General features: G+C 34.7%; 1 protein-coding gene across 1 annotated transcript in view; it reads left to right on the top strand.

Moving 5' to 3' along the window:
• Positions 1-27,579, top strand: part of TRHDE (thyrotropin releasing hormone degrading enzyme) — a 242,607-nt gene that overhangs the window by 138,584 nt on the left and 76,444 nt on the right. Inside the window, exons 6-7 of the mRNA XM_063308675.1 lie at positions 4,213-4,350; positions 18,898-18,963. Of these exons, the coding sequence (XP_063164745.1) occupies positions 4,213-4,350; positions 18,898-18,963 (204 nt within the window). The remainder of the gene's footprint in view (positions 1-4,212; positions 4,351-18,897; positions 18,964-27,579) is intronic.

Below are 27,579 nucleotides of genomic sequence, written 5' to 3'. Positions count from 1 at the left end.
TTTAAGGATCCAGATAAAAAGCTTTTAATTAATATTACATAATAACATGAGAATTTTGCTGTTATTTTTCTCTCATTTTCCACTGGTCATTCATACAATGATTTTGGGAAGGAATCCTTTCACAGCTGAATAGGCAGTAGGTAGATACATAATTTAGCCTGGTAGGCAGAACATGACTGTTAGTAGAGATGGACTAGTGAAAGGTGAAAGGTCCCCTGTGCAAGCACTGAGTCGTGTCTGACCCTTTGGGGGGACGCCACTTTTGTGACATTTTCTTGGCAGACTATAGTGGGGTGGTTTGCCATTGCCTTCCCCAGTCGAGTGATGGACTTACCCTTTTCTAAATGTGAGGTGCTTATAGTGCTTCATTGTTCACAGAATTATAGAGTGGGGAGGGACCTTAGATGTCATCAAGTCTAACCCTCCATAAGTGCAGTATCCACTAGAGCATCTCTGACCATCCAGCCTCTGATTGAAGACCTCCAGTGAAAAACTCACCACTTTGTGTGACAACCTGTTCCACTGGCTAAGAGCTTGTACATCAGAAAGTCCTTCCTGACATCTAATTTGAGCCTACTAAACCCTTTAGTTTTAACCAACTATTTCTGGTCCTGTTCTCTGCAGCAGTAGAGAATAACTTCACTCCCAATTCTATGTGACATCATTTAAGATATTTGAAAACTGCTATCATATGTCCTCTCAGCTGTTTTTTTTTAACAAGCATTCTTTAACCATGACACAAAATAGCTTCAACTGATAGTGAGAAAATGCACCCAGCTAATTGCTGATTAGTTGGGCAGTACAAAAAAAAAAATGGGGAGAGATCTTAGAGATTCTATGGGCTGCATCAAGGGTAATTGAGTTCACATGCAGATAGCAGATTGCTTATGTATGATTGTATTATATTTTGGAACAATTATTTCTTATATCTAGCTCAAATATTGCACCATTGTCATACTAATTATATTAAGTGGATGTTTGTATGTCAATCGGCATGATAAACTCAGGAGTAGTGACTTCCTTTTCATCATATGTATATAATAAACTGTTATGAACTATCAGAATAAAGAATAGATAATTTAAATAAGTCACTCCATAATTTTGAAAACTGGAACAGGAGATGAGGGAACTCTTCATTTGTAAGTTTTATTCATATATAGCTCCTTTAATTCAATTTCTAGTTATAAACAAACATCTCATGCCCACATTATTTTAATTACTGTTGAATTACTTTCAAGCCTTAAATAGTACAGCCTGTACATATTTCTTGGAAATATGAGCACATAATTGCTAGCAAATTACCAGAATATGGAGAACAGTGATACCTATTTGCTTTACCTGAATTTATGTTATTTATCAATTTTTAAAATGCAAAAACTACAATAGTAAAATAATAACAGTTTGGTATAAAATGCATGTACTGTAAGTAGCTGACCAGATATTGGGTGGTTAAAAAATATAATGAATGGTTAGTAAATCTCAGTAAGTATAGCAGGTCCCCAGTTTAAGAACGATTTCCGTTTCTAAGTCCTTAAGTCGAATTTGTATCTAACGTGGAACAGTTATTTAGCATCAGTTAGTCAAATGCTTGTCTTAATATATAGTATATATATTTACCTTTCTATGCATATAAAACACTTAAGAAACACTTCCAGATACACTAAAACATCTTAAACACAATAATACACAAAGTAGTATTGTGTATTTAACCTAAAACATTGTACTGAACTCAAATTTTTCATATAATAGTCTTTGTGGCAGTCCGTTCTTAACTAGGAGTTGTCTGTAAACTGGGATGTTCTTAAACTGGGGACCTGCTGTATATTGTTGTATGGGCTCTATGATTTAGCATTTCAGAGAGAGCTAATGCCCACATCTCACTGCCTTGTTCTGCCATGAAACTTTAAAGGATGGCTGCAATGTCCATTCAGGATAATTCTAAAACAAGAACTTGTTGCGCTATATTGGTATTCTCACCCCAGAAAAGGTAATATGAAACACTTCCCATTTAAGATTTTATATATTTATTATGCCAAAATGGGAGTTCTGCATTGATCTTTTGTTAGTATCTTCTCCCAGCACATTTTTTTCTTTCTTTTTACTAAAATCCAATTACTCAAATACTTGACAAAAGTCAGGTATATTAAGTTGTAAGTAAGCTGGCTTCTTTTTCCTTTCCCCAAGAAATGAAACACTTGCCTTGTCTCTTTCACATGTAAATTCTTTTGAAAATAACCAAAATATTCTGTTTCTTTGTCTTTGTTTCTTTGACTATTCTCCAATATTCTAAGTAGTAATGGTGGATAAGCAGTAGAGTTTCCTTCATGACTATTAGATCTTGAATATTTTGTTTCCTATTACAAAATTTGTCTACATGTAAAAGGGAGGAAATGCTGACTTCAGATTCTTTGATCTCCCCCCCCCCCCAAAGAATCTTCTGAATCTAGCCATACTAAATTGCCTTTTTCTTAATCCATTATGTCCGATGAATTAGTTGACAATCCTAGTCTGGAAATGGAACTGTAGAGTTTAGACCAGCCCTGTGACTGCATACATGGAATACTGTATACCAATCTCTTTAAGCTAATGAAGGCCTTCCACTTCATAGAAATGAAATATCAGTGTCCATAAGTATCTGATTTTAATGGTGTGGGCTTGTGATGGAGTGTCCTAGAATCATAGAATTAGAAAGGACCTAAGAGGCCATCAAAAGCAATCTCCTTGCGCACTGTAGGATTCACTGCACCATCCCTGATAGATGAATATCTAGCTTCTGTTTGAAAATCTCCAATGAAGGGAAAGAAACCATTTCACATGGTATCATATTACCCGTAGGGGAGAGATGGGCGGTGAATAAATTTATTAAATAAATAAATAAACAAACAAACAAACATATTACAGCAAGCTTGAATCTCTTGCCTTTATTAGACTTCTAGAAATTCTTTTGTTTGGAGACATGGATCCATACGGTCACAAATTAAATAGCCTATTCACATCTGTTTTGCTTATGCTTCTTAATTTTCAATTTAAAATCTCAATTAATAGCCCATCCTCATTTAATTCTGCAATAATGATAAGGTAACACATTTTTATTTTATTCAACATTTAATCTGATGTGATTGCTTACAAGCCTGCATGTGTGCATGAGAAGCTCATAAATTTAATAATATAGTCTGAAGAATGGCAGCCCCTAGCCAACTTTATCTGGACTAGGAAGCCTGGTTAGTAATTAAATTGGAGATACCAGGAAACACTTGGAATGTAGGCTAGACTTGAAAGTTGAAGGTTATTCCAGACGAAGGTGGTATCAAACCGCTTCTGTACATTGTCTTGAAACTTCATTATGTCCATGTAATCTCCAAGAGCTGAGCATGACTCAGGGGCATCTTTACCATAATGTGATGTAATGTAAGTCAGCTACAGATAATTTTTACTTAAAATCTGAATTTCCAAATGGATCACAAATGGAACAGCCTTTTCATATTGCAGAGAACAATTTATATCAGCACATAGATAAATATAATTTTCCATATACAAAGTCATGAAGTACAGTAGACTCTCAGTTAACTGGAACTCAAGCAACAGGTACTCTCAAGCAACCGGCACAAAAATCAAACCGGAAAAAAACTGGCATTCTCAAGCAACCAGGAAAAAAAAACCAGCACTCCCAAGCAATCAGCAAAAAAATCTGTATCTCTATACTACCATCTATTGGGTATTAAGGTTTAATAGTAACTCTCAAGCAACCAGAAACTGCATTTATCCAGCATCTACCAATCCCCATGGGTGCCGGTTAACTGGGAGTCTACTGTAGTTACTAAAAATATTTTTTTATTATTATTATATGTATTTGTAAAACATGTGAAGCACTCAGAAGACTTAAGTATACATCAGTTCAAAAGTACAGGCAATGTAGCTAAATATAATCTAAGGGTGATTAATAAAATATCTTAATGATATTTTAACTTTCTTTTCTTTTCTTTTGTTTCTAAATAAGTGTACATGATTTGAAAACATAAAGCATTGACATTCTTCTCTTACCAGAAAGTGATCATGATAAAATACAACCTTATAGAAAAGAAATCTCATAAATCCACCGAATTATCTCTGTAAAATTATCCTGTAAAAAAGAATGGTATAAAACAATGGTCTTTGATTCCACTCTTGATCCCTGTAACTACAAATGTATGAGTATGTTCTGTTGTATTTCAGGAGAAGCAGAGGTTTCTGACTGATGTCTTACATGAAGTAATGTTACTTGATGGCCTGGCAAGTTCACATCCAGTGTCACAGGACGTGCAGCAGGCCACAGACATTGACCGAGTATTTGATTGGATCGCCTATAAAAAGGTGGGAATAGGAGAAAAGACACAAGCTATATATTTGTGTGATTTTTCTGGCATTTATTCCAATATTCTTTTACCTCCATGTTCTGTCAGGTGATTATTTCCTCTTCCTCCACTGAGTCCTGCTAACAATCCATTCTACTTTAATCAGAATTGAAAGGAAAGAAATTCCAGGCAGAGCTTACAGAATGTTTCCTCTGAGGCTCTTGAAAATAACATTATATTACAAAGCAGTTGGGTTGAAAATGTTCATGAACACTGAAATGACACGAATGATATAAATCACTTAAGGTTTAATTACAGACCCATTTGCTTTTTAGCATTCAAACTAATGTGCATTTGAACATAAAGATAGTTATGAATATAACATACTTTATAGAAATTAAAGTTAGTCAAATTAAATTAAGAATTGTCATTCCTGACTAAGGGTTCACGAACAATCATTTTAACTTACCATCTCCTGAGCACTATGAAAAAAATAATTTCTACCCCAATGTCAGAAAGTTTCGATTCTGTATAATTTTATATCTTATTTAAAATCTTCCAGCCAATTAATATGTATAGTTTTATTTAGGAAGAATATCCCCATTTTGGCTTTATCAGAAATCAGTTCAAAAGCACCTGCACAGCAAAAGTGATAAAACTGGCAGGTAAGTACAAAAATTTAATTCAAAATAATTACAGACACACACACACACTCACACACATACACACTATTAGCACAGAATAAAACATATTTTATTTAAAAAAAGAAACCATTTCCTTAGTACTAACTCCCATAATGCATAATAAAAAGAGCAATTTATTTTGTGGTCAGTTATTATGAAAACTAATTTCAACCATCTTGACTTAGATGTCCCAGGAGAACTTGCCAGTGGCCCCCAAGGTAAGAGTGGTGTAAGCTCATAGGTTCCACTTCCCTATGAGTGCGTACACTATGAAACAGCTGCCCCTGAAAAAAATTGATTCCCCCACCCCCTCCTGTTGACTTTCTATGAGCTTTTAAAAGCTGAGTTATTTTCAAGAGCCTTTGGGAACATGAGCTGATGCTGTCAGACTGTCTTATTGATAAGTGCATGATTATTTGGTTTTGACTGTTTTTTACTTTTTTTCCACTGTGGATATTTTCTTGTACTTCTTTTGATGTATGTGAACCTCTGGGACATTTGCTTGGTTGTACAAATCTAATAAATAAATGACTGTGGATAGTTTCAGAAGAGTAAGTATGTTGGTTTTAATTAAGAGTGAGTATGTTGGTTTTAATTTACATTTGGGGTTAAGAGTGATTTACTTTCTTCCTCTTTTGCTTTTCTTCAGAGGTGAGATGTTACCATGAAACTGGCATAAAGCATTGAGGTGTCTACATCATTTCAGAGATATACATTCATGGCCTTGAGATGATGTAGACATTGACTGAAAAGCAGTTTAAGGCTTGTTTTGTTTTGTTCTGTTCTCTGCTCTACTTGTACCACAGTCACAGAAAATGCAGCAGGAGGGAGACGGGTTGTGGATATTTGGCATATAGTGGCAGTGTTTTCCAAGCAAGTGTTCACTGCTAGTTTCCAGAAATTTTACTCTTTTTTTTTTTTGAACATTCCTGTTCCTGGAGAAAAAAGCTAGCAAGGAACACTAGAAAAATCTATAATGTATTACTTCAGTATCCTCCAAATAATGTGATGAGGTACTTTAACAAAACCACTTACTGTGATTAAAAGCTAGAGTAGTCAGTAACAAAACAATATGCCCTCCTATCTCATGTTTTTCTTATGGTGACAACTTGAAGAGAATTACATGATTTTTTTTTTTCATACATCTTTCTAAATACCCAGTTCACTAAATTTGGATTGAGTCTACTTTGGACAAGCACTTCTGATTTGAATATCTGAATCTTTCTGACCCATCCCATTTTGGTATTAGATTTGGGTTAATATGATCTACGTAACTTTCTGATGAACAGTCACAAATAGAGAAGAATATTGTTAAGAATATATTCTGTTTTGAAATTGTTTTTAATGAAGGAAAATGAGTCATAAATAGATGAAATAGCCTTTTGGCATTGTTTTTCCATGTTCCAGTATGGCTAATTATTGTAAATGGAATAATGTAATTTGCCTTATCAGGTTATGGTCACATATTTTCTTGAATCATTTTAAGCTGCAGGCACCTTAAAGAGCCCTGTGATTAGGGTTACCAGATATCTGAAAAGGCAAGGGGACATGGACAATTAGAAAGGAGGACAAATGGCAGGAAAAGGAGGACACACCAACTGTTAAACTGTTAAACTTTCTTGGCATCTGCAACAATAATTAAAGTGACAAACTGCAAAAATTTATACTTAGGCCTACATGTACTGTATATGAATTACTTTTTCAAGCATCAGAAAGATTGGTTTTTCAATTGCAATATTTTTCCAACAAACCTTTATTTTCAAGAATATATGCTAGCAATAAAATAGAATTCACAATGACACTTCAGATTTTACCATAGAAATGTATGACACATCATGTGATCTACACACTGCATTAATCATAGATTTGAAGGGGCTAGATTGAAGCCGATTGCTGGAATCAGGAAATAAATTTAATAACATAAATTTAGGCTGTTGAGTCTGTTGATGGACAAAAGAAAGAAGCAGACAATTTACAAGGTCATAATTCATGAAAGTTTGAACAACTTACTGTTGTGAAAATTGTCCAAAATAAAGAAAACAAAAAACAAGACACTCAAAAAGACGTCCAATATTTGATTTTAAGGCAATGCCTGCCAGAGAGAGGACATGAGGATAAAAAGGAGGACATGTCCTCCATTTGCCAGACATCTGGTAACCCTACCTATGACACTTTTTTCAGTTATTTTTCTTTCATAGCTGTCTTTGCTCTCATTCTTCATTTTTACCACTCTGGTTCTTTCTGCAAAGCTCTTTTGGGTAAAGACCACCTGGAAGCTCCAGTTTGATCATCCTTTGTATTATCTGGCATTTACAAGCCACAGCACATTATACCTGTGCTGTGGGCCCTGTACTAGCTTTCTATAAGCTTCTGGGTGCAATTTAAAGTGCTAGTGGTAACCATTAAGGCCCTTTTTGGTAGCTTAATAATCACTGCCAAACTATAGGGAACTGTTTTTTTTTTTTACTTGTTTATAAGCATATTTATAATAACGTAAAATTCAATGTAAAATAAAATCCTATAATTCTATCTGTCTGTCTGTCTATCTGGCTTTTGTCTGCTTATAGCTGTGATACTCATTTCCCAGTTCTTTTAAGTCTAATGTTCATTTTACTTTACTTATTTTTATAAAATACATATTGTTTATCATGAATGTTAGTCTTGGTCCTACTAAACATTCTGAATAAAACAGTCCATTATTGCTGTTTTAGGATATTCTCTTGATTTTTGTTTTCTTCATGAACTTTGAGAAGAAACAGGAACATTCTTTGTCCAAAGTATCTGTGAGAACAAATGTACTTCTCATTTATATTTTATGCTGTCCATGGCTATGCATGTGTAAAAACATCATGATGCAAAGCTCTGAGAGAGCATTTTATGTTAAGTTCTACAGCAGAGTGCATCAACTCAAAACTCCATGTGAATGTGTATGTTTCAACCAATTTAGAAGTAGCATTCTATTTTTCCACTGATGTTAACATTATCTGTATGAAACTCATGCAGATGTACAAGAATAAGTTACATTACTATATATTTTTGTAAGTGGATCATAATGAAAAAGAACATAGGAATGGCAGAAGCAGTAAGAATGTTATTAATTAAAAGAAAGTCTCTTTAAATTGAACTTAATTCCTGATTACTTCATGAATACATTCATAAACTTTTCTTGGCACAAGTATGGCAACAGTTTACATTTCCTATTTCTGGATTGCTTTTTTGACTTCTCAGACTAAATTAATCCATACAAGCACAGTGGCAAGGGTTCCCTTTTGCAAAGATTTTTGTGCATCTCAGATAAAATTGATGATGTTGATGATGATTTTGATGAGATGATTAGTTCATTGTAAGACAACAATTGTCAGGTCCCATTTAAGTTTGTTATTTTACTCTTCTTTTGTATGGGTTACCAAAGATCCATAAAAAGTCTGTTCCATTATGTCTGATTTTAAGTTCCATTAGTTCTTCTATTTGTTGTTTATTCATTCAGTCGCTTCCGACTCTTCGTGACTTCATGGACCAGCCCATGCCAGAGCTTTCTGTCGGTCATCAACACCCCCAGCTCCCCCAGGGACAAATCCATCACCTCTAGAATATCATCCATCCATCTTGCCCTTGGTTGGCCCCTCTTCCTTTTGCCTCCCACTCTGCCTAGCATCAGCAACTTCTCCAGGGTGTCCTGTCTTCTCATTATGTGGCCAAAGTATTTCAGTTTGGCCTTTAATATCATTCCCTCATTGAGCAGTCTGGCCTTATTTCCTGGAGGATGGACTGGTTTGATCTTCTTGAAGTCCAAGGCACTCTCAGAATTTTCCTCCAACACCACAGTTCAAAAGCATCTATCTTCCTTCTCAATTTTATCTGAGATGCACAAAAATCTTTGCAAAAGGGAACCCTTGCCACTGTGCTTGTATGGATTAATTTAGTCTGAGAAGTCAAAAAAGCCTTCCTTATGGTCCAAGTTCTCCTATATATATTGCCAAACACCTAGCTGTGCTTTTACAACCTTACATTGGACTTACATCAACATATATTAAGGATTCAACCCACTTATCCAATGAGTTGGGATACCTGGGATACTTTGACAGCATCTCACAGGCTAACAGTTACTCTGATCTCTGGTGAGATCAGACAAGTGATACAATCTGGCAATTAAAATAGATAACGTTAACATCACTGGAAGTATAGAATGCTACTTCTAAATTGGTTGAAATATACACATTCAAATGGAGTTTTGGATTGATGCACTCTCCTGTAGAACCCAAGACCTCATTATACATCTCTCTTACTTGGGGTAGTTTGTCCTTCGATGTGTATATGATGTTATTTTTATAGCTGAACACACACTCCTATATAATGGGGATAAGATTCAATTTAAAGAGACAAAAGTACTAGCAATCAGCTGAAATCATCATGTACAGTATGACTGCACAGAGAAGCAGTTGAAATTTATAAACATCCCAACAACTTTAAGAAGAAGGAAGAGATTCTGAAAGTTAACAAAGCCTGGCTTCCTGGCTTTATGTCACATCACGATAAAACAACCCTTAATCAACCAACACCATATAGAATCTTCAGCAGCCCACTGAAAGAATAAAAAGAAGTATAATATTTTAAAGACAGATCAATAAAGAATTAGTTCTTTTGGAACTTCTTCAAATCAGACCCAAAATTCACCTGGACAAAGAACCAATCAGAATCTGATTTTCCAGAATTCTGGGGATATGGTCCAATTAAAGGTTAGTTTTGTTAAGAATACAAGACCTTAGTTCCTCTTCAGTTGCCTATGAGCACTGAGAAATGCACTACAGATCAAATTACTTTGCCTGTGGAACTTGCCAGCCACAGGTGCCTGTGAAATGTCAGGATACCAGATAATTAGACAACTATAAGACTACTATTTATTTATTTATTATTTTTTATTTTCTATCCCACCTTTATTATTTAATAAATAACTCAAGGCAGTGAACATACCTCATACTGCTTCCTTCTCCTATTTCCCCCATAACAACAACCCTGTGAGGTGAGTTGGACTGAGAGAGACTAACTGGCCCAAGGTCACCCAGCCGGCTTTCATGCCTAAGGCAGGACTAGAACTCCCAGTCTCCTGGTTTCTAGCCCATTGCCTTAACCACTAGACCAAACCATTGGATTTTTCAAAATCGGGGCTTTACAACTTTGCCACCAAATACAAAGAATTATCCAACCTCATCCTTACATTTCTAATGGTTTTTAGAAAATGAATTATCAGTTTTAGCAATCAATATTGAAATAATATACCATTGATAATCACCTTGTACGAGTTTTCTCTAAGCGTAAGTATCTGCTATTATGAATGAGTCTTCGAATACCTCTTGTACTCCGATTATATTAATCTCTTGTGGTCTTGTCTACGTGAAACTATGTGAAGATACAAGATACGTATATTTCTCTCATTCTCCTATTTTTTCCTTCATAACTTTAGTAATGAATTATGAGGAAGGAAATGGCTGATGGAACATTTATTTTTAATATGTCATTGTACCCCCCATCACAAAATTTTATTATTGTAGATAATGCAATTAATGCTAATATATTAAAATAAGTTAAAATATGTTAATGTTTAATTTGTTGCCTCTGAAAACAGCCTTTGACATATGAAATGTTTTATGTCCTGCAGTTTTCAGCTTTTTATGCCCTGCATACATGGCATTTGTACTATTCTAGTGCTACATTACTACGTTCACAGATTGTCATTCTCCCTGGACGATTAAGCCAATTTCTTCCCTTTTGGCTGGAGCACAGCTCACATTGCAAAAATGTTCAGTTTTGCAATTTACAGTGCTGGAGCTCAGCAAGACTTAGGGATCAGTTATTTTTGTATTCAGAGTAGCTCTTATTTCACTCTACCTCCCATCCTCTACCTCAGAGTTCTCCAGTAGATTTCATAAGCAATTTTATCAGTGAACACAATTTTAATGCTTTTAGTCAGTTTCTTGTCAGTTCCACAATCCCTATAACTGGCCAGTTTGACTTTTCCTACTGTTAAAAGTAGCATATACCAAATGTACTATACCTCCTAGCCTCTGGACTCAGGAGAAAATAACTGGAAAATGAGTCATTTTCCTCCCACTCGCCCCACACACAGTGGCTCTATACTTTCCCATTGCGGCAACTCTTGGGAAAAACGCCTGGAAATGACTGGAAATTTACAGTGTCATGCTATCCTCAGCTTTCAGTAGAGATTTATCAGCAGGATGAATTATGTCTTGATACCTAGGCAGTTTTGCTTCATACCAACACATTTGTTACAAAATAGCTAGAGAAATGCACATTGAATGAACTGAAAACATGGCGGGGGAGTGTGGGGGGAATAACACTACACATTTTTCCCTTTCTGTATTGCACTGGTGCAAAGGGATTTTATTACTGTAGAAGGCACAATAATTCAGGGGTGAGGAATCGACAGTTTTTGTATTCTCCCACTGGTTGGCTAGAGTGCAGCACTGATGGCCTCATGCCATTCTCCAGCCTCATTATTTTGAAGTAAACAGTAGTGACAATGATCTCACAGTCAGCTTCTAAATGCTTTGGAGGATTGTAGATTGGAAATTGTCCATGTAGAAGTTGTAGGTTGATCCTATGCCATCCCCCACCACAGGATATGGAAATTATCTTATGTTAATAGATGAGATGTACGAACCTAGAAAATGGCAATACAGGCTATTGTGAATGTTCCATCAAAAAAAAAGGAGTCCATAATAATAATGACTATTTAGATTGTACTCTCCATAAGCGTAAAAGAGATTAAATATTTTCTTGATATGATTCCAAACAAGTTGGTCAGTTTAAGTAACTCCATATTACAAGTGAGTACTATGAAATTTTGGATTGCCTAAGGCCTCACAATAAATATATGTTGCTGAACTCATTGCTTGTATCTTTAATAATTGTACTGTCCTAGAGTTGTTATCCTTTACGAGCATGATACATAAATATAAAATATGGACTTGTTTCCTCCACATACTGTCAGATTGTATTCATGAAGTTTCCTCATCTGAACATTTCCTCAAAGATTTATTCTATCTTTAGCATGTCAACATCTATCCCAGAGAAGAATTGTTCAGTACTGTAAACTGTACCAGGAGGCAAAGTTTCATTTTCTCATTCTCCTTATGATAGATTTCTCTACATTTTCTCAGATAAATCACAAGCCATTCTCTTTAAGTATTCCAGCAAGGGAAGCTTCTATCATTTTGTGAAATATTGGCAGAGTTCCTAGTGTCATAAGTATACATTTCAGGAAAACCATGCAAACACTTTACTTAATAAAGTATTGATAAACTCATAAGTGCACTCCATTGTGAGGATATGATCGTTTTCGTTGGCAGTAAGCATACCTGGAAAACCAAAAATTTAATTATGTTTTGTAAATGCCTACTTCTGATTAGGGAACTGTATTGATAAGCATTTCCATTCTCCCCAGAGTTAGGAGAGGCTGCATGATCTTCAAATTCTTCATATCTGGCTTGTGCTTAAAGCTTCAATCTGACATGTGAGTAATTCAGATTTATGGCATTTACCTATGGAAGAATTTTTTTTGCAGTCTTCCTTTAAACTCCTTAGAATCTTTAGCATGTGGCTAAGGCAGATAAGAGATCAGATTGATGACTGTGAAACTCAACTCCAGAGTTCCAATGAAGTATGATTATTAAAGAGAGCTAATATACACTAAGTGCCAATAGAAAATATTTTACTGTTTAGACTTCTAACCAAAATATTTTAGCTAGTAAGCACAATGCCCCTGATAAAGGAGTCTTACAAAAAGCACTGGACTTCTATATAATGAAAATATTCTACTGGCACTTGAGATATTCTCTCCTTTTTTTGTTTTCAGTGCTTGCCCAAATTTCCATTTGTTAAAAAGCTTATATAGATAGAGGAAAGTAAACATAAAGTACTGCTTAAAAAACCTATCAACTTGTTAATGCTTTCTTAACAAGGTATTTATAGTACTTTAAACAAGTCACATAACTAATAGGTAAAGTCTAGATTTCATTTTTTTTTTCTTCAGTCATACTGATGTGGTTGGATACTGGGACTGTGTAAAGATCAGAATTCAAAAGACAAAAATGTGATTCAGAGCGCATATAGCACTTTTCAGAGACATTGTAAACCACTTCCTGGCATTGTCCAATATTTGTACAAGCCCAGGAAAAAATATCCCTGCTTTAAGATGTTCAAGATGTGCTACTGCACATCCATGTGTGCTTCTAATTTCATTTTGCCTTGCTAATTTGGATCTATGCAAACCCTGTTGGATATTTATAGGCTCAGTGTAAGAGAGAAAGAATCAGCCATTTGGTATATGATCTGTAACAGACAGATAGATAATCTGGAACAGACTACCATTGTTATCTTTCCTTCCTGTCCTGGGCATCCTGTGAATAACAGTATAAAACATTGTGGTCCTGTAAAGCTTGGTTTGAGGATTATTACCAAGAATCTTTGGCTGGAGACAGACAATATGAGAGCGATTTTGGGTGTTGCGTTATAGAGATACGGCAGAAGCTGTGATCCAGGGGATACCCGTACACTTTGGTGTACTTTGTACATAGATGTGTCTTTGGTTGCTAGGCTTTAGTTGCTGGTTTGGTTTCGTAATGTGTGGGAAATGCACATCCAAGCAATGAAGCAGTTTGTGGATTATGTCTTTCTTGTGTACTTATTGCTGTGGGAAAAAAATCAATCACCTGTACAGTCAATTAATTTTTGATATATATATATATATATATATATATATATATATACACACACATACATACATACATACATACATACACACACACACACACACACACACATACATACATACACACAAACGCACACACACACATACATACATACATAAATACATACTATAATCAGGGAATAGAACCAAGTGAACATGACCTGGAAAATATTAAGCATTTTCTTCACTGGAAAATTAACTAAAAGTGAAAAGGCATGTATTACTCATGACAATTTGCAGATACTTGACTTTATGAATAAATGAGGTGAAACATGTTGACAGAGATGCACAGATACATTTTGATTTATTATATTTTTAAACTATGTATGTCCCAATTTTTAAGATAAAGTATTTTTAAATAGCTTATAAAATCAATAAGTCAACTATATAAATCCGGTTAAAATAAGTGAAGTAATTATTAATAAAAATACAGGAATTTAACATGTGGAAACTGAGCACAACACAACACAACACAAATAATTTTTTAAAACATTTCTAAAATAATGAAAATATCATAATCAGCGTAAAATCTCCCTGAGGAGTAATTCTACGCTGCCAAAAGGGCTTTGATTGTGGTGCACACTATTCAGATCTTAGCTGATGAGGTTTTACTGACTGCGAATTTTGAATGTAGACTTTGAGTCTTTTGAAGTACAGTAAGGAATTAGTAACTTTTGAAAAAAATGCTATAATCATAACAATGTAAGAACAACATTGTTATATCTTTAGCATTTAAAGCAATCTTTTCCTAATTGCAATCTCCTAGATAAGTTGAGACTGCAATTCCCAGAGATTCTTTCTACCATAGTTATTGTTCATACTGGCTGAGAATTCCAGGAGTTGTAGTCTAGCACTTCTAGAAAATATCGGCTTTTGGAAGTTTGTTTTAGAGAGCGAGTGTCATTGTTGAACCCCTATCAAATGATCAAAAAGTAAAGAAATTCCCTCCCTAACTAAATTATCCCATGGGATTCAGTGAGGATTATTTCCAGATAAATATACTGTATTTAGTATTGATACTTCAAACTGCTACCATTTTAAACGTCAAAATTCAAATATATTACATGGGATTCATATTGATACTATTGAAGCTTCCTTGTTTAAAATAAGTCAAAATACATTTTAAAGAAATTCACAAGAGCACTTCAAATTTATTTTCCTCACTTTATGGAAGTATTTTTAAGTGTCATTTTATGATCCAAGCTTGACAGAGTTTGTTCTCTAACTTTAATTCATGCTGTGAATTTCCTAATAAGCTAAATTTCATATTGGCACCCAGCTGTGTCTGCCTAGTATCAACAAAATGATTATTTTCTAAAAGAGATTTGAATATTGTTTGCTGCGTGCTGTTTGAAGGGCAGATACAATGTAAAGTTTCTTGTATGTGTACTTTGCAAACTGCTGTCCTTTTTTTAAATGGGTTTCAACCATGGGACAGTATGAGTTTCCCAAAATTAAACGGTGATCTGTTTGCATATACAGTTTTAGCAAAAATGAAAGAACAGTCACATACAGCTTTGGCCTTTTTTTCAACTCTCTTGGTTGGAAAATATAAACTATTAGGGAATTTTGTGGCTGGGGAAAGAAACAGAAAACTACACACATCACTATGGCTCAGCAGCACCAGGCATTGCTATCCTGTGATCCATAGGATGTTAACCTTAGTGTCTATTACAGCTTCACCGAACTTTGTGGTAGAGAATAGCAGTAATTACAAACCCAACCCATCTTCTGGACTTGGAGGATGGTTTATGACATTAAATAAGGTGGATATTATTTTAATGTAATAAAATAGATAAGACTCTGCTGTAAATGTTGACAAGCTTAGTGGGTTTGAAATGGAAAAAAATACTCAGAATTTCAATATGCTGTATGTTTGACATATAATGTATTCATCATGCTACTCCCTTTGGGAGTAAAGCATTGTATTGCAGACTGCAGAAAAGCAGTAGGAAATAGTAAAATAAAGAAATTAAAGATACAAGAAAAAAGAAAAGGAAACATAGCTGAAACTAGTTTATAGCAACACATTTCACTGTACTTCTCCATATCTTTCTATTTTTGCAAATCCTGCTTGCTTCCACCATGTCCATATACCACTTCATATATTGCCTTTTGTTCTTTAAATCTTTCACCTCTCTTTTTGAAGATCTTGCCAGTTCTTTCCAACCACACTTTTCTTATCCTTCCCTTCTTCTCAGCCCATTCATTCTTCTTTCATATATTTCTTTTCCAATTTGATCCTCATTTACGTTGGTTACCAAACTACCACTTCTTTCATTCCCATAGTTAATTCCAATTTTCTCTGTCAAACACAACCATCTTGGTCTTTGATACATTAATTTTCTTTTTTTTAAAATATTTGTCATTGTATCATTACAATCTATCATTATACTCTATCATTCATTGCAAGTCATTCTAGTTCTGAAACAGGAATAAAGCCTTTGCTTAGTTCATGACCCCATCCGAATCACCTGTAACTTAACCACAAACATTCCTTGTACATTTATCCATATATTAATTAAACAAAAAAGGACAACACAAATCATTATTTTACACCCTGCTCAGTGTTGAACCATTTGCTAGCCATTCCATTTATTCTCACACATGCGTTATCATGTACCTTCCCTAATTTGTTTGTTTGTGTGTAAATATGTGTGTGTGTATATTCACACACATTCACACATATACATATGCACATGCATACAATGCATACACATTTATATGTATATTTATATTCACTACTTTGGTATGTGTACCTATGGATAGACCTATACTTAGACCTTTTTCTAAGCACATACTCATCAATCATTATTATTCATTCTGAAGTCTCCAAATGAGCCAGTGAGATTTTCTATCCAATCTTGACTTGTTCCCACCCAATCTCACCTTTGGTTCTTCTATTATCATCATTCACTGGAGTGCGCATAAAACTATCACATCCCATCGATTCTTATTTTCAAATCTGCTAATAACCACCTAGGTGACACCAATGCATACTTTTTGATACATATTTTAGCCCTTTAATTCATAATTAAACCTAAACCTTCAGTTCTCTATCTGTTTATCAACATTACTCCACAAGATTAGACCAGCCTTATTCAGACCTAATATATCCTTTCCCTTTCTTATATTTTTATAGACGCACATTCATTTCATTCATTCATTAATTCATACTCTTTACTATTTGCTTCTCTTATATCTAACTTGTAATATTCTATATGCCATCATCATCAGTGGAAGGGCCCAAAATCCTGATCTCTATTGTCTGTCATTAAGAAAAAAAAATCATTTTAAAAAGTCAGTCTTAAAGTATAGCCTTGTCATCTGAGAGCCATTGGACCCTAGAAATATGCAGATGTATAAGCATGCCATTTAAAATCACAGCATGGAGGCTAGGAAAACGTCCTCTAGAATAGAGTTCTGTAACATGGGTACAATAATCCAAAACATTTTGATTACCCCTGATTACCTATGCCTATTGTAAATTGCATTGAAAAATTCTGAAGTTTGAATAAAACTGTAATTATATCCCCATTCAATTACTGATCTCAGAATTGCAGGCTCAGATATACTGTATACCAACATCTACAGGTACATAGTAAAATATGGAAAAAATTCCAAACTGTGATTATTTATGGTAAAACTATGCAAACATAGGGGCTAATCTTGGTGCCCCTAGATTGGCACATATAACACCTTTGCTGCATGAGCTGCACTGGGTACCAGTTTGCTTCTGGGTCCAATTCAAGGTGTTGGTTATCACCTTTAAAGCCCTACATGGCATGGGGCCAGGCTACCTGAGGGACCATCTCATCCCTATAACACCGACCCGCCCCACCCAATCATGCGGAGAGGGGACATTACAGACCCTGTCTGTAAGAGAATTTCATCTGGCGGGGTCCAGGAAGTGGGCCTTCTCTGCAGTGGCCCCTGCCCTTTGGAACATCTTGCCCCTGGAGGTGAGGCAGGCCCCTTCACTACTGACCTTCAGGAAGGCCCTGAAGACTTGGTTCTGCCATCTCACTTAGGGCAGGAAGGTGGGTAGCCATTCTTGGGGTGGCTCGCGCCTTAGAGTCCCTCCCACCGGATTGAAATCTTTAGAGCCACTTGGATTTTATAATTATTTATATCATATTTTATATTTGTAACTTATTTTTATTTTTATGGGATTTTAATGTGTATTGTTATTGTATTAATTTTAATTAATTAATTATTTTATTGTAAACCGCCCAGAGTCCCTCTCTGGGGGAAATGGGCGGTAACAAAATTTGAATAATAAATAAATAAATAAAAACATGAAATCTGTAGTATAAGCCCTAAAATAGACGTAGTATGTTTTGTTTTTTTTAAGATTCTATCTTAAAATTTGGAGAAAATGAGTTGACACTAACCTTTCATGAAATTGCTTCCCCACTTTTGAAACTTATTCTACCCAGAGCAAAAAGTTATTCAACCATAACCTCAACTAAGCTGTGTATATGTGTGTGTGTCCAGTTAAAAAATAGAATCAGTTACAATCTAAAAGTGGCTGCACTAAAAGAAGATAAATGATTTGTGCATGTGTCAAAACATGTATCTGCATGTCCAAAGTTGAATCTCGGGAACCATAAAGGAAACCTGGGCTTACCTGTTTTGAAACTGGTAGTCAGTATTTCATTTGTACTGATTACTCTGGTAGAACTTATTGCCTTTCTTATGTATTACATCTCGATGTGTTAGACTTTACTTCTTTCATTCAAATATATGCTTGTGAACAATCAATGGCCTGGCAAGGGAAATATTGTGCTTTTATGACATACTGTTTCATGTTGTTACACTCATATCAGTAAGGTATAGGTCTACTAACTGTCTTTGAAATAACCTCATTTCTGTATTTTTATAACTTCATTTTTCTTTCTGTTTTGTCCCCACAAAGCTATAGTGAAGCATATAGCTTGCTAAAATTAAGGCTAATACTTTGGGGGGGGGGGGCAATCCTAAATGTAATTAATAATAATCCTAAATTATTATAAAATAAATATTGGAATAAATGTAGATTTCATGTAATATTACCATGAAACTGCTTGGAAAACAACCCAACCTTTTTTTTTTTGTATGTGAATTGTGTTTGCAGGGTGCAGCCTTAATTCGAATGCTGGCTAATTTTATGGGTCACTCAGTGTTTCAGATGGGCCTGCAAGTATGTAGAAACATTTTTTTTCCATTCCTTATTTGCTTATGTTTGTATTTATGCCAGTGTATTTTTATTGTATATGTTTCTGCCAATTTTAAAGACTGCATTAACGGGAAAAAAAACAAGGTTGTGTTACATAAATGTTGTATAACTGTAGAAAATGAAGGTTTATGTGTAATTTTCCAAGTGTCAAATGGGTGTTTTTTCCATCTGTTAAGCACCTGTTGTGGCATCCAAATTTAATTTGCACGAGCACTTTCACAGTATGTCAGGAGAAGGGAATGGAGAAATATAAAGGATTTGTTTGTTACATTTCTATCTTGATGGAAGAACATATATAAAAATGCAGAATTTCCTATTAGTAGTAGTATACTCATATAAAATTACTAAGCAAAGATAACTGTATGGTTTTAAACATAATTGAAGAGATTCCAAAAATTTGTTAACTCTTGAAAAGAAATTACTATTGAAATTATATGGTATAATTCAGAATGACTAAGAGTAGGAAGAAAGAACATAAGCACAAAAATGGAAAAAAGAAATACAAAAAGACATTAGAGAGGGTGTATGGAATCTTCTGTACTTTAAAACATCTGTGTTTCTATAGCAATTAATTTTAAGAAAATAGTTTTAAAACAATTTTAAGAAAATTGTTTTAAAACAATTAATTTAAAAAATGTTTTAAAAGTGGCTCATTATTGCTTGGAAAATAAAATAAAATAAGAAGGTAAAATAAAAAGATAAAATAAAAAGATAAAATAAAATTAAAAAGATAAATACTGTAGGGAGGTAAGGTGTTATGTATATTTATATATTAATGGAGATGATGTGGTAAGAAGCAGTAGATGATATACAGATAATTAAAGTTTTGCTTGAGCTTGCACAGTAATGGATTCTTTTTCATTTTTATTATATTAGTTTAAGTTTGTTTCCTATAAGTAAGCATGGTACACATTGGTATATTCTTAACACAAATGCAAGAATTACTCAAATTTGGCAATGCTGCCTGCTTATCTAGTAAGTGAATATTTTTATGTGTATTGATTTTCTGCTGGAGCAGTTACCACATCCAAAGTCCGTCCAGTTCTCTGTGGTCAGGAAAGCTTTGGTGGGGGTGGAGGGTGTTGTTATTCCTAGCCCATTCTGGATTTTATTGTTATTATATTGTCTTCGCTAAGGAATAAATTAATTATAGGATGGATGGATGGATAGATAGATTCTGTTCAATCATGTCCGATTCTCAAAGACTGGCTGGACAAGTCCCTGCAATTTTCTTGGCAACTTTTTTAGAAGTGGTTTCTCATTGCCTTCTTCCTAGGGCTGAGAGTGAGTGACTTGCCCAAAGTCACCCAGCTGGCTTTGTGCTTAAGGCGGGACTAGAACTTGCCTTCTCCCAGTTTCTAACTTGATGCCTTAACCACTACACCAACTGGCTCTTAATGAGAACATTAAGAAATGACAAATTCAGATGGAAAATTTTGTACCCTTGAAAGCTTTGGATTTACATCCAGATTCTGAAGTAAACTGGACAGAATTAGATATTACCAAACATTCAACCACATTAGGAACATCCCTTCACTGAAATAATAGCCTGACAACTTAATCACTACATCAAACTGGCTTTCGCTTAATATAGTTGAGCCTTTCCTATTCTGTGAATGTATCAGGTTGAAGGACCCTAAGAGTTCTGTCCCGACATGTCCAATTTCTCCAATACCATCAGCAGAAGAACATGTGACTTTTCACAGAATACTTCTTGAAAGTGGTACAGGCATCATACTTTTAGGAAAATGGATCTCCCTAATTTACATTTTGATGATAGGGAAAGTAAAATGTTAAGATTAAAAATCAAAATATACCTCATTTAAATATTTTTTTTAGAAAAATTGGTAAGTATTGTAAAACAAAGTACAGAATTTTCTGATAGAACTATTGCATAGCATGGCAAAAGTAAATAAGACTATATTGTACATCCCTAGAAAATTTGCTGTGGATTTTAAGTACAACTGGATAAATAATAGCAGGTTGTAAAACTAAGTTAACCTGAAGTGATTTCTATTGGGCTATGCAAGGCATTCCAGTTGACGAACTTCAGGATTTTCTAAAAAGCCAAAGTCCAATTGGTAAGCATATATCTTTGTAAATTAATTATAAAACAAATAAAACAAAGCAAAACAAAACAAAATAAAATAACACAACAACAACAACATTTTAAAAAGAATTGTGGGAGCAAGAGTTTGGATTTGGATTTTTGTTTTCCAAAATTAAACAAAAATTGAGTACATTATTGCAACCCCCCACCCCGCAAAAACCCAATACTGAATCCACAGTTTGGAAAGTGTCATAACATTGATACAACAGTACTTAGTGCTTTATTTATTAACATGATTGTCTCAGCTATGTTTGAAAACTCATTTTAAAGAAAAAAAATTAATAATCAGAATAACCAGCACATCTGGTGAAAAGTAAGAGATTGTGAATGAAGAATAATTTATTTTTCTCTTTGTCAAGAAGAACACTTCAGCAATAATTCCAAATAAATTGTTTCTAAAACAATTTAAAAGCAAAAAAACCAAAGCAGAAAAACAATGCAACTCTATTCCATTGAAATATGTTTAAGTAAATCATGTAACAGGCAGCTGTGATTGATGAATTATGTATGATGCACTCTGTTACTTAGCGGTGTCCTTTAAAGTAAATTGATGTTCACCTGAAATACAATTATGGTTAGTTGGAAAGGGCAATCAATCTTATCTGTTCTTAGTAAGCTTTCAATCTGAAATTTAAATAAACTCCATCTGGGATCAGGGCTTATATTAATATGGCCAGTCTATTTTCATCCAATAGATTGAAAGTTAAAGCATAAAGCAAAAGTTAAATAAGCATATTAAGTGTACTATATAAAGATGTATTTAGTATAACAATGACAGACATGATGTCCAGGAACCATATTCCACCCAGATATTTAGGAAGGGTTGATTGATTCATTTTTGAAACAGAGGTGAATTGGAAATAATTTAAAATATTATCTTTTTAATTTTCTGCAATATGTCTGTATCTTGGCATAGTTTCTAGGTATGCTTAATGTAGAATGTAAAAGAGTCACCAGATAGTTTATTCAGAAGTGTACACATTTGATTTAACCCAATACCCAGTTTAAGATGGTAAAGTTTAGCTATAAGTAGAAATTACTAAAGACTATGGAAGACTAAGGATTATGTGACTGAATTTCAAACAAATGAATATAGATAAATGTAAGGCAGAAACTAAAACCTCCCCTAAGCTACAAATATCCTACAATAGAGTGATCAATTATATTAGTCTAATATAGATTAACAGAGGCTAAAGCTGTTTTTATTGTATCACTGAATAATGACATCTTGAATTATATAAGAGAAAGAGTAAGGTGCAATTATAAATAATAATTGTGGCATGCTTAAAGGTAAGATGGCATCATGTTGGAAGATCTGCTTCTATATGCATTGTCTCATTGCACCTTCTCAACCACTGATCTCTAAGGACAATAGATGTATAGATTAGTGTAGATTCTCTTTTAGACTCCTTTATACTTCCTGTGTAACATGAGCAACTTGCCTCAGATTCATTAGAGTACCATTCCCAGAAGTTTTTATCACTTAAGAGTTCCTGTTCCTTGTTCCCATAATCCCTTTCTTTCTGTTCTCTGATAAAGGTGCAGATACCATTCAAGTTTCATGGGTTCTACCATATTGCATGGTCTTTCATTTTTTATATATAGAATACAGCTAGACAGCTATGTAGGCTTTCTGTCAAAATGTAATTTCTTAATAAAGTTTTCTTATTTTTTGAGAAGATAAGCCAAGCAGCCTTATAAGTCTAAAGGATGGATGGATGGATGGATGGATGGATGGATAGTAAGTACTGGTCTCCAAAAATCCTTCTATGAATTATTTTTACTATTTTTATTTCCATCTACATGCATATATTGCTCAATAAAGTTACTTTCACAACATAAGCAAAAGTATTTATGCGTGAAATGTCAGGAATGTATGCCAAGAATATATATTCCCAGTAGGATCACCCAAGGCATGAAGGTTATCTCAGTTGCCCAGCTAAAGTGAACAGGCACCTATATTAGGAAGCACTGATATAGGAAGATGCTGGAGGAAGATTTAGTGATAATTTAGTGATAATTGCAAAGGCATCAATTCATACTGCACAGGAAAAAAACACTAGTAAATCACTCCTGTATTTTTACTAAGAAAACCACATGAATAGAAATTATAAAATGATTGACAATATAATGCCAGATGAGGGCCCCCCTCAGATTGGATGGCACTCAGTATGCTATTGAGGAAGGGCTGAGGATATTTTGGAGTACTAATTGTGTTTATGATGTGGCTATATTAAAGCCTTTGGGAGTTTAGCTTTTGGAAGTCTAGTTGCTGATGTCGCCATACAGGAAAAGAAAATCCAAAGCTGCAAAAGCAGATTACAGTAGAAACATAGAATGTAAGAAGCATGAACACGGGAAAGCTCAACACAGTGAAAGATTAAATGACATGACTATAAATTGACATTTTAGGCATCAGCAGATTTAGATGGATTGGGATTGGACATTTTCAGCCAGAAGATCACACTGTTATTACTCAGGACATGAAAAACATAGAAGAAATAGAGTTGCTTTTATAGTTAGGAAGGATATAGCAAAAACAGTACTTGGATACAGTACAATCAATGAATAATATCCATTAGACTTCACAGACAATCCTTTAATAAAACAGTCATTCAAGTTTATGCTCCAACCACTGGTGCAGAAGAAGAGGAGGTTGATGAGTTTTATGATCAGGTTCAATTTGAAATCGACAGAACATGCAAGCAAGATGTGCTGGTTGTGATTGTAGATTGGAATGCCAAACTTGGAAACATGAAAGAGGAAAATGTAGTTGGATCGTATGGCTTAAGAAATCGAAATGAAGCAGGAAACCTACTTATCATTTTCTGCCACTCCAATGATGTTTCATAGCAAACACTGTCTTCAACAAGCAAAATGACACCTCAATACATGGACATCACTTGATGGAGTACATAGAAATCAAATTGAATACATTATTACTAAAAGGAGGTAGAAGAGCTCAATTATAGCATTACAGACATGGCCAGGTCCTGAATGTGGAACAGATCATGAACTGCTTAAGTGCAAATTCCAAGTTAAGCTAAAGAAGAAGAAAGCTGTTCACTTTCTATATTATCTTGAACATATGATCTTGAACCCACTATTTTCAAGGAGAACATCAGGAATTGCTTTGAAGTCCTGAACCTCTTTGATAGAGAACCAGAGGAATTGTGGAATGAACTTAAAGAAATAATTAAGGATGAATGTGAAAAGAGACTGCCAAAAATGAAGAAACAGAAGAAAGGAAAACAAACTGGAAATTGGCAAGAAGAGAATATAATTCCCTGTGATACTCAGTGGAAGTGAAAGCTAGACTTTGAAGAAGCAGGATAGCAAGAATACTGATACTTTTGAACTTTGGCATAAGAGAAGACTCCTTAGAATACCATGGACAGCCATGAAAACAAAGCAATAGCTTGAAAAAATTGAACAAATCAGTCCAGAGTTCTCACTTGAAGCACAAATGATCAGGCTGAAATTATCATATTTCAGACACATTATGTGAAGATGTCGCTCTCTGGAAAAGGCTCTAATGCTTGGAAAGGTGGAAGGAAAGAAAAGAAAAGGATAATCAAGGTGGATGGACTCAGTTACAGTGGCGATGCGTGCACCATTGGAAGACCTGAAAGAGCAGATTAGGGACAGATCATCATGGAGAAAAAAAGTATCTATGTGGTTGCTAGGAGTCGACAACAACTTGATGGCACAATCAATCAATCAATTGCCTAATCTTTCTTCAAAGCACTCTTATGTCACTAACAAAGAAAATAGGAAACAAGGGAAATCATTAGGAATTCTTTGCAGTTCTTCTTCTCACTATGCTTATATTCAGAGCTGATATGTGAAACGTTTATTGCACCTTTTTTTTTTTTAAAAAGTACTTGTGTCCCACTTGAAAATTACATGAAATATTTTAATACAAATATTACAGGTATACTTAATACTGTTCATAATTAAGTTTATTCATAAGAAAATAATGCTAACAGTATTTTAATTTTAGGGACGCGGTGGTGCTGCGGGTTAAACCGCTGAGCTGCTGAGCTTGCCGATCGGAAGGTCGGTGGTTCGAATCCGCGTGACGGGGTGAGCTCCCGTTGCTAGTCCCAGCTCCTGCCAACCTAGCAGTTTGAAAACATGCAAATGTGAGTAGATTAATAGGTACCGCTTTCGCAGGCAGGTAATGGCATTTTGTGTAGTCATGCCGGCCACATGACCATGGAAATGTCTATGGACAAACACCAGCTCTGGCTTTGAAACGGAGATGAGCACCGCCCCCTTGAGTCGGACATGACTGGACTTAATGTCAAGGGAAACCTTTACCTTTTTATTTTATATTTTCTAATAAGCAGATTTTTAGAAAGGTATTTTTAGTTGTCAATTTAACATATGATTTTCATTTTTAATTGGGAACTAAGATAACAGTCCAAACATATTTTGGGGACTTTATTGAAGAGGTATTGTCTGTCATATTTGGTTCTTCTGTGATGTTCTTTACATCTGTTTGCTTTTAACTTTTGTATGGTTTGATTATTTTTAAACCAATATATATTTCTGTGAGTTTCTCTGTATTATATTTTATTTGCCATTTAGCAGCTCATTGATCATTCATATCTGTATCCTTTTGAACTTCAGTTGCTGCTATATTTGTGTTCATCATTCATTTTGATTTAGTGCATCATCAGCAGTTTACATTTGTTTACTGTGGAACTTCCTGTCTCTTTGATAAATTAACAACTTTTGTATTTTAGGTTGCACTATGTATATTATCCCAAACACCTTTTATCCCTGGTATTACACAGACATTTTAACGTTCTGGCAGCAAAAAGCAAACAAAATATTTTGTTAGCCTAGCTACTTGAGATTTATTTTTCAGTTATCCTAGTAGCTGGGGAAATATCTAATTGATGCCAACTAATGAACAGAAGCCTTTCAGATGGACTTCCCCCCACTGGAAGTACTTAGAATCCATTTTCCTGAGCAGAAGGATCAGCTTAGGTTCTTATTTATTTGGAGTTTTACTCTGCATAGCCTCAAATTAAACTAAAAAACAATAACCAACAGCAAAAATAAAACCATAAAAGCAGCAGAACAACACCCAATACACATGTGCACATAATGAAAACAGAAAAAGAAGCTGCCAGTAAACCAGAAAGAATAAAGCATCTAAAGCCATGCAAAGCAGGGTGACTGGAAACATATAAATAACCTGATCCCTGAAAGATATTTTTAGGATGTCTGTGGCTACATCTTGAACTGATGAAAAGAAAAGAAGAGATATCAGGTGCATCCTTATGGAGGGTCAACAGCATCAGTATAGCAGGTGCAAAGGGGCAATTGGGGCCCCACTCCTTTTTTATGTGTGACACATATCAAATGCAAGTAAAAAGTGTTGGAGCTTCAAATCTCCTGGTAGTGCCTGCCATGTAAATGCTGTTGACACCAGACACATACACACAAATGCACACCCCATGGACATCCCTGGGAGATATTACTGGCTGTTATATGCGAAGTGTTAATTGTAGTTGAAATAACTACCTGAAAAGCAGCATTAGATGCACTAAGAATGTGCAAAGCTCATCAATTCAGAAATGGACCATTTCGTAAAATTTCCAAAACATTCTGTTTCCATTTGGAGCATTCTAAGCGTACTCTAGATGGTGCCATTCCAGGAGTAGCAGGCAAGTGGTTCAGTGGTTTCTGGATGCAGTGTTCTGCAGAAACAGGCCTGTTTTGAAGTAAACTTCTGTAAACTACAGAATTTCCCTCCCATTGCCCTGAATAGCTTGCTATGGAGAGAAATGAAATATTAACAAGTTACTTGGAATGAGTCCATTCTCATATTGACACATTTTGCTCATCCCTAAAAGGCACCATCAAAGAACATAAGCAGTGGCTCTTTTCACTCAGTTAAACATTTCCTTCTAATTTCAAATGCAAATTGTTCTGTAGCCACATTACATCATATTGACAGCCAGCATTGCTTCTCTTTTTCCAGTATACCATTATCTATAGTATTAGTAAATATATATACACACACACACACACACACACACACACACACACACATACACACATTTTAGAGCCATACTAAATATGTATATGTAAATCCATTTTTGGAAATGACACAATTCTGCTTCCTTTGGTCAGTGTTTGGGTCACCTAGTCTAGAATTTGAGTTGCTGAAGATTTATTTTAAACACAATTGGCATGACTTTATAAATCTTTATTTCTTACTTCTTTAGTAATATTTCTTTAGCTTCGTACTTCATTATTAGATCAATGTTTTCTATACTCATGATGGCTTCATTTAAACTATTTAAGTAGCTGCAATGAGGGCTTTCTAATCCATGCATAAATAGTCCTATTATTTCAAGTTAGATTTTTTTTCTCTCTTAGTTCATTTTTTCTTCTTCTTTGTTTCTCTACATCAGTGTTTTTCAACCTTAGCAGCTTAAAGATATGTGACC

The sequence above is a fragment of the Candoia aspera genome, chromosome 7, assembly GCF_035149785.1.
Source record: "Candoia aspera isolate rCanAsp1 chromosome 7, rCanAsp1.hap2, whole genome shotgun sequence".
Taxonomy (NCBI): domain Eukaryota; kingdom Metazoa; phylum Chordata; class Lepidosauria; order Squamata; family Boidae; genus Candoia; species Candoia aspera.
This window is presented reverse-complemented; position numbering and strand designations above follow the sequence as displayed.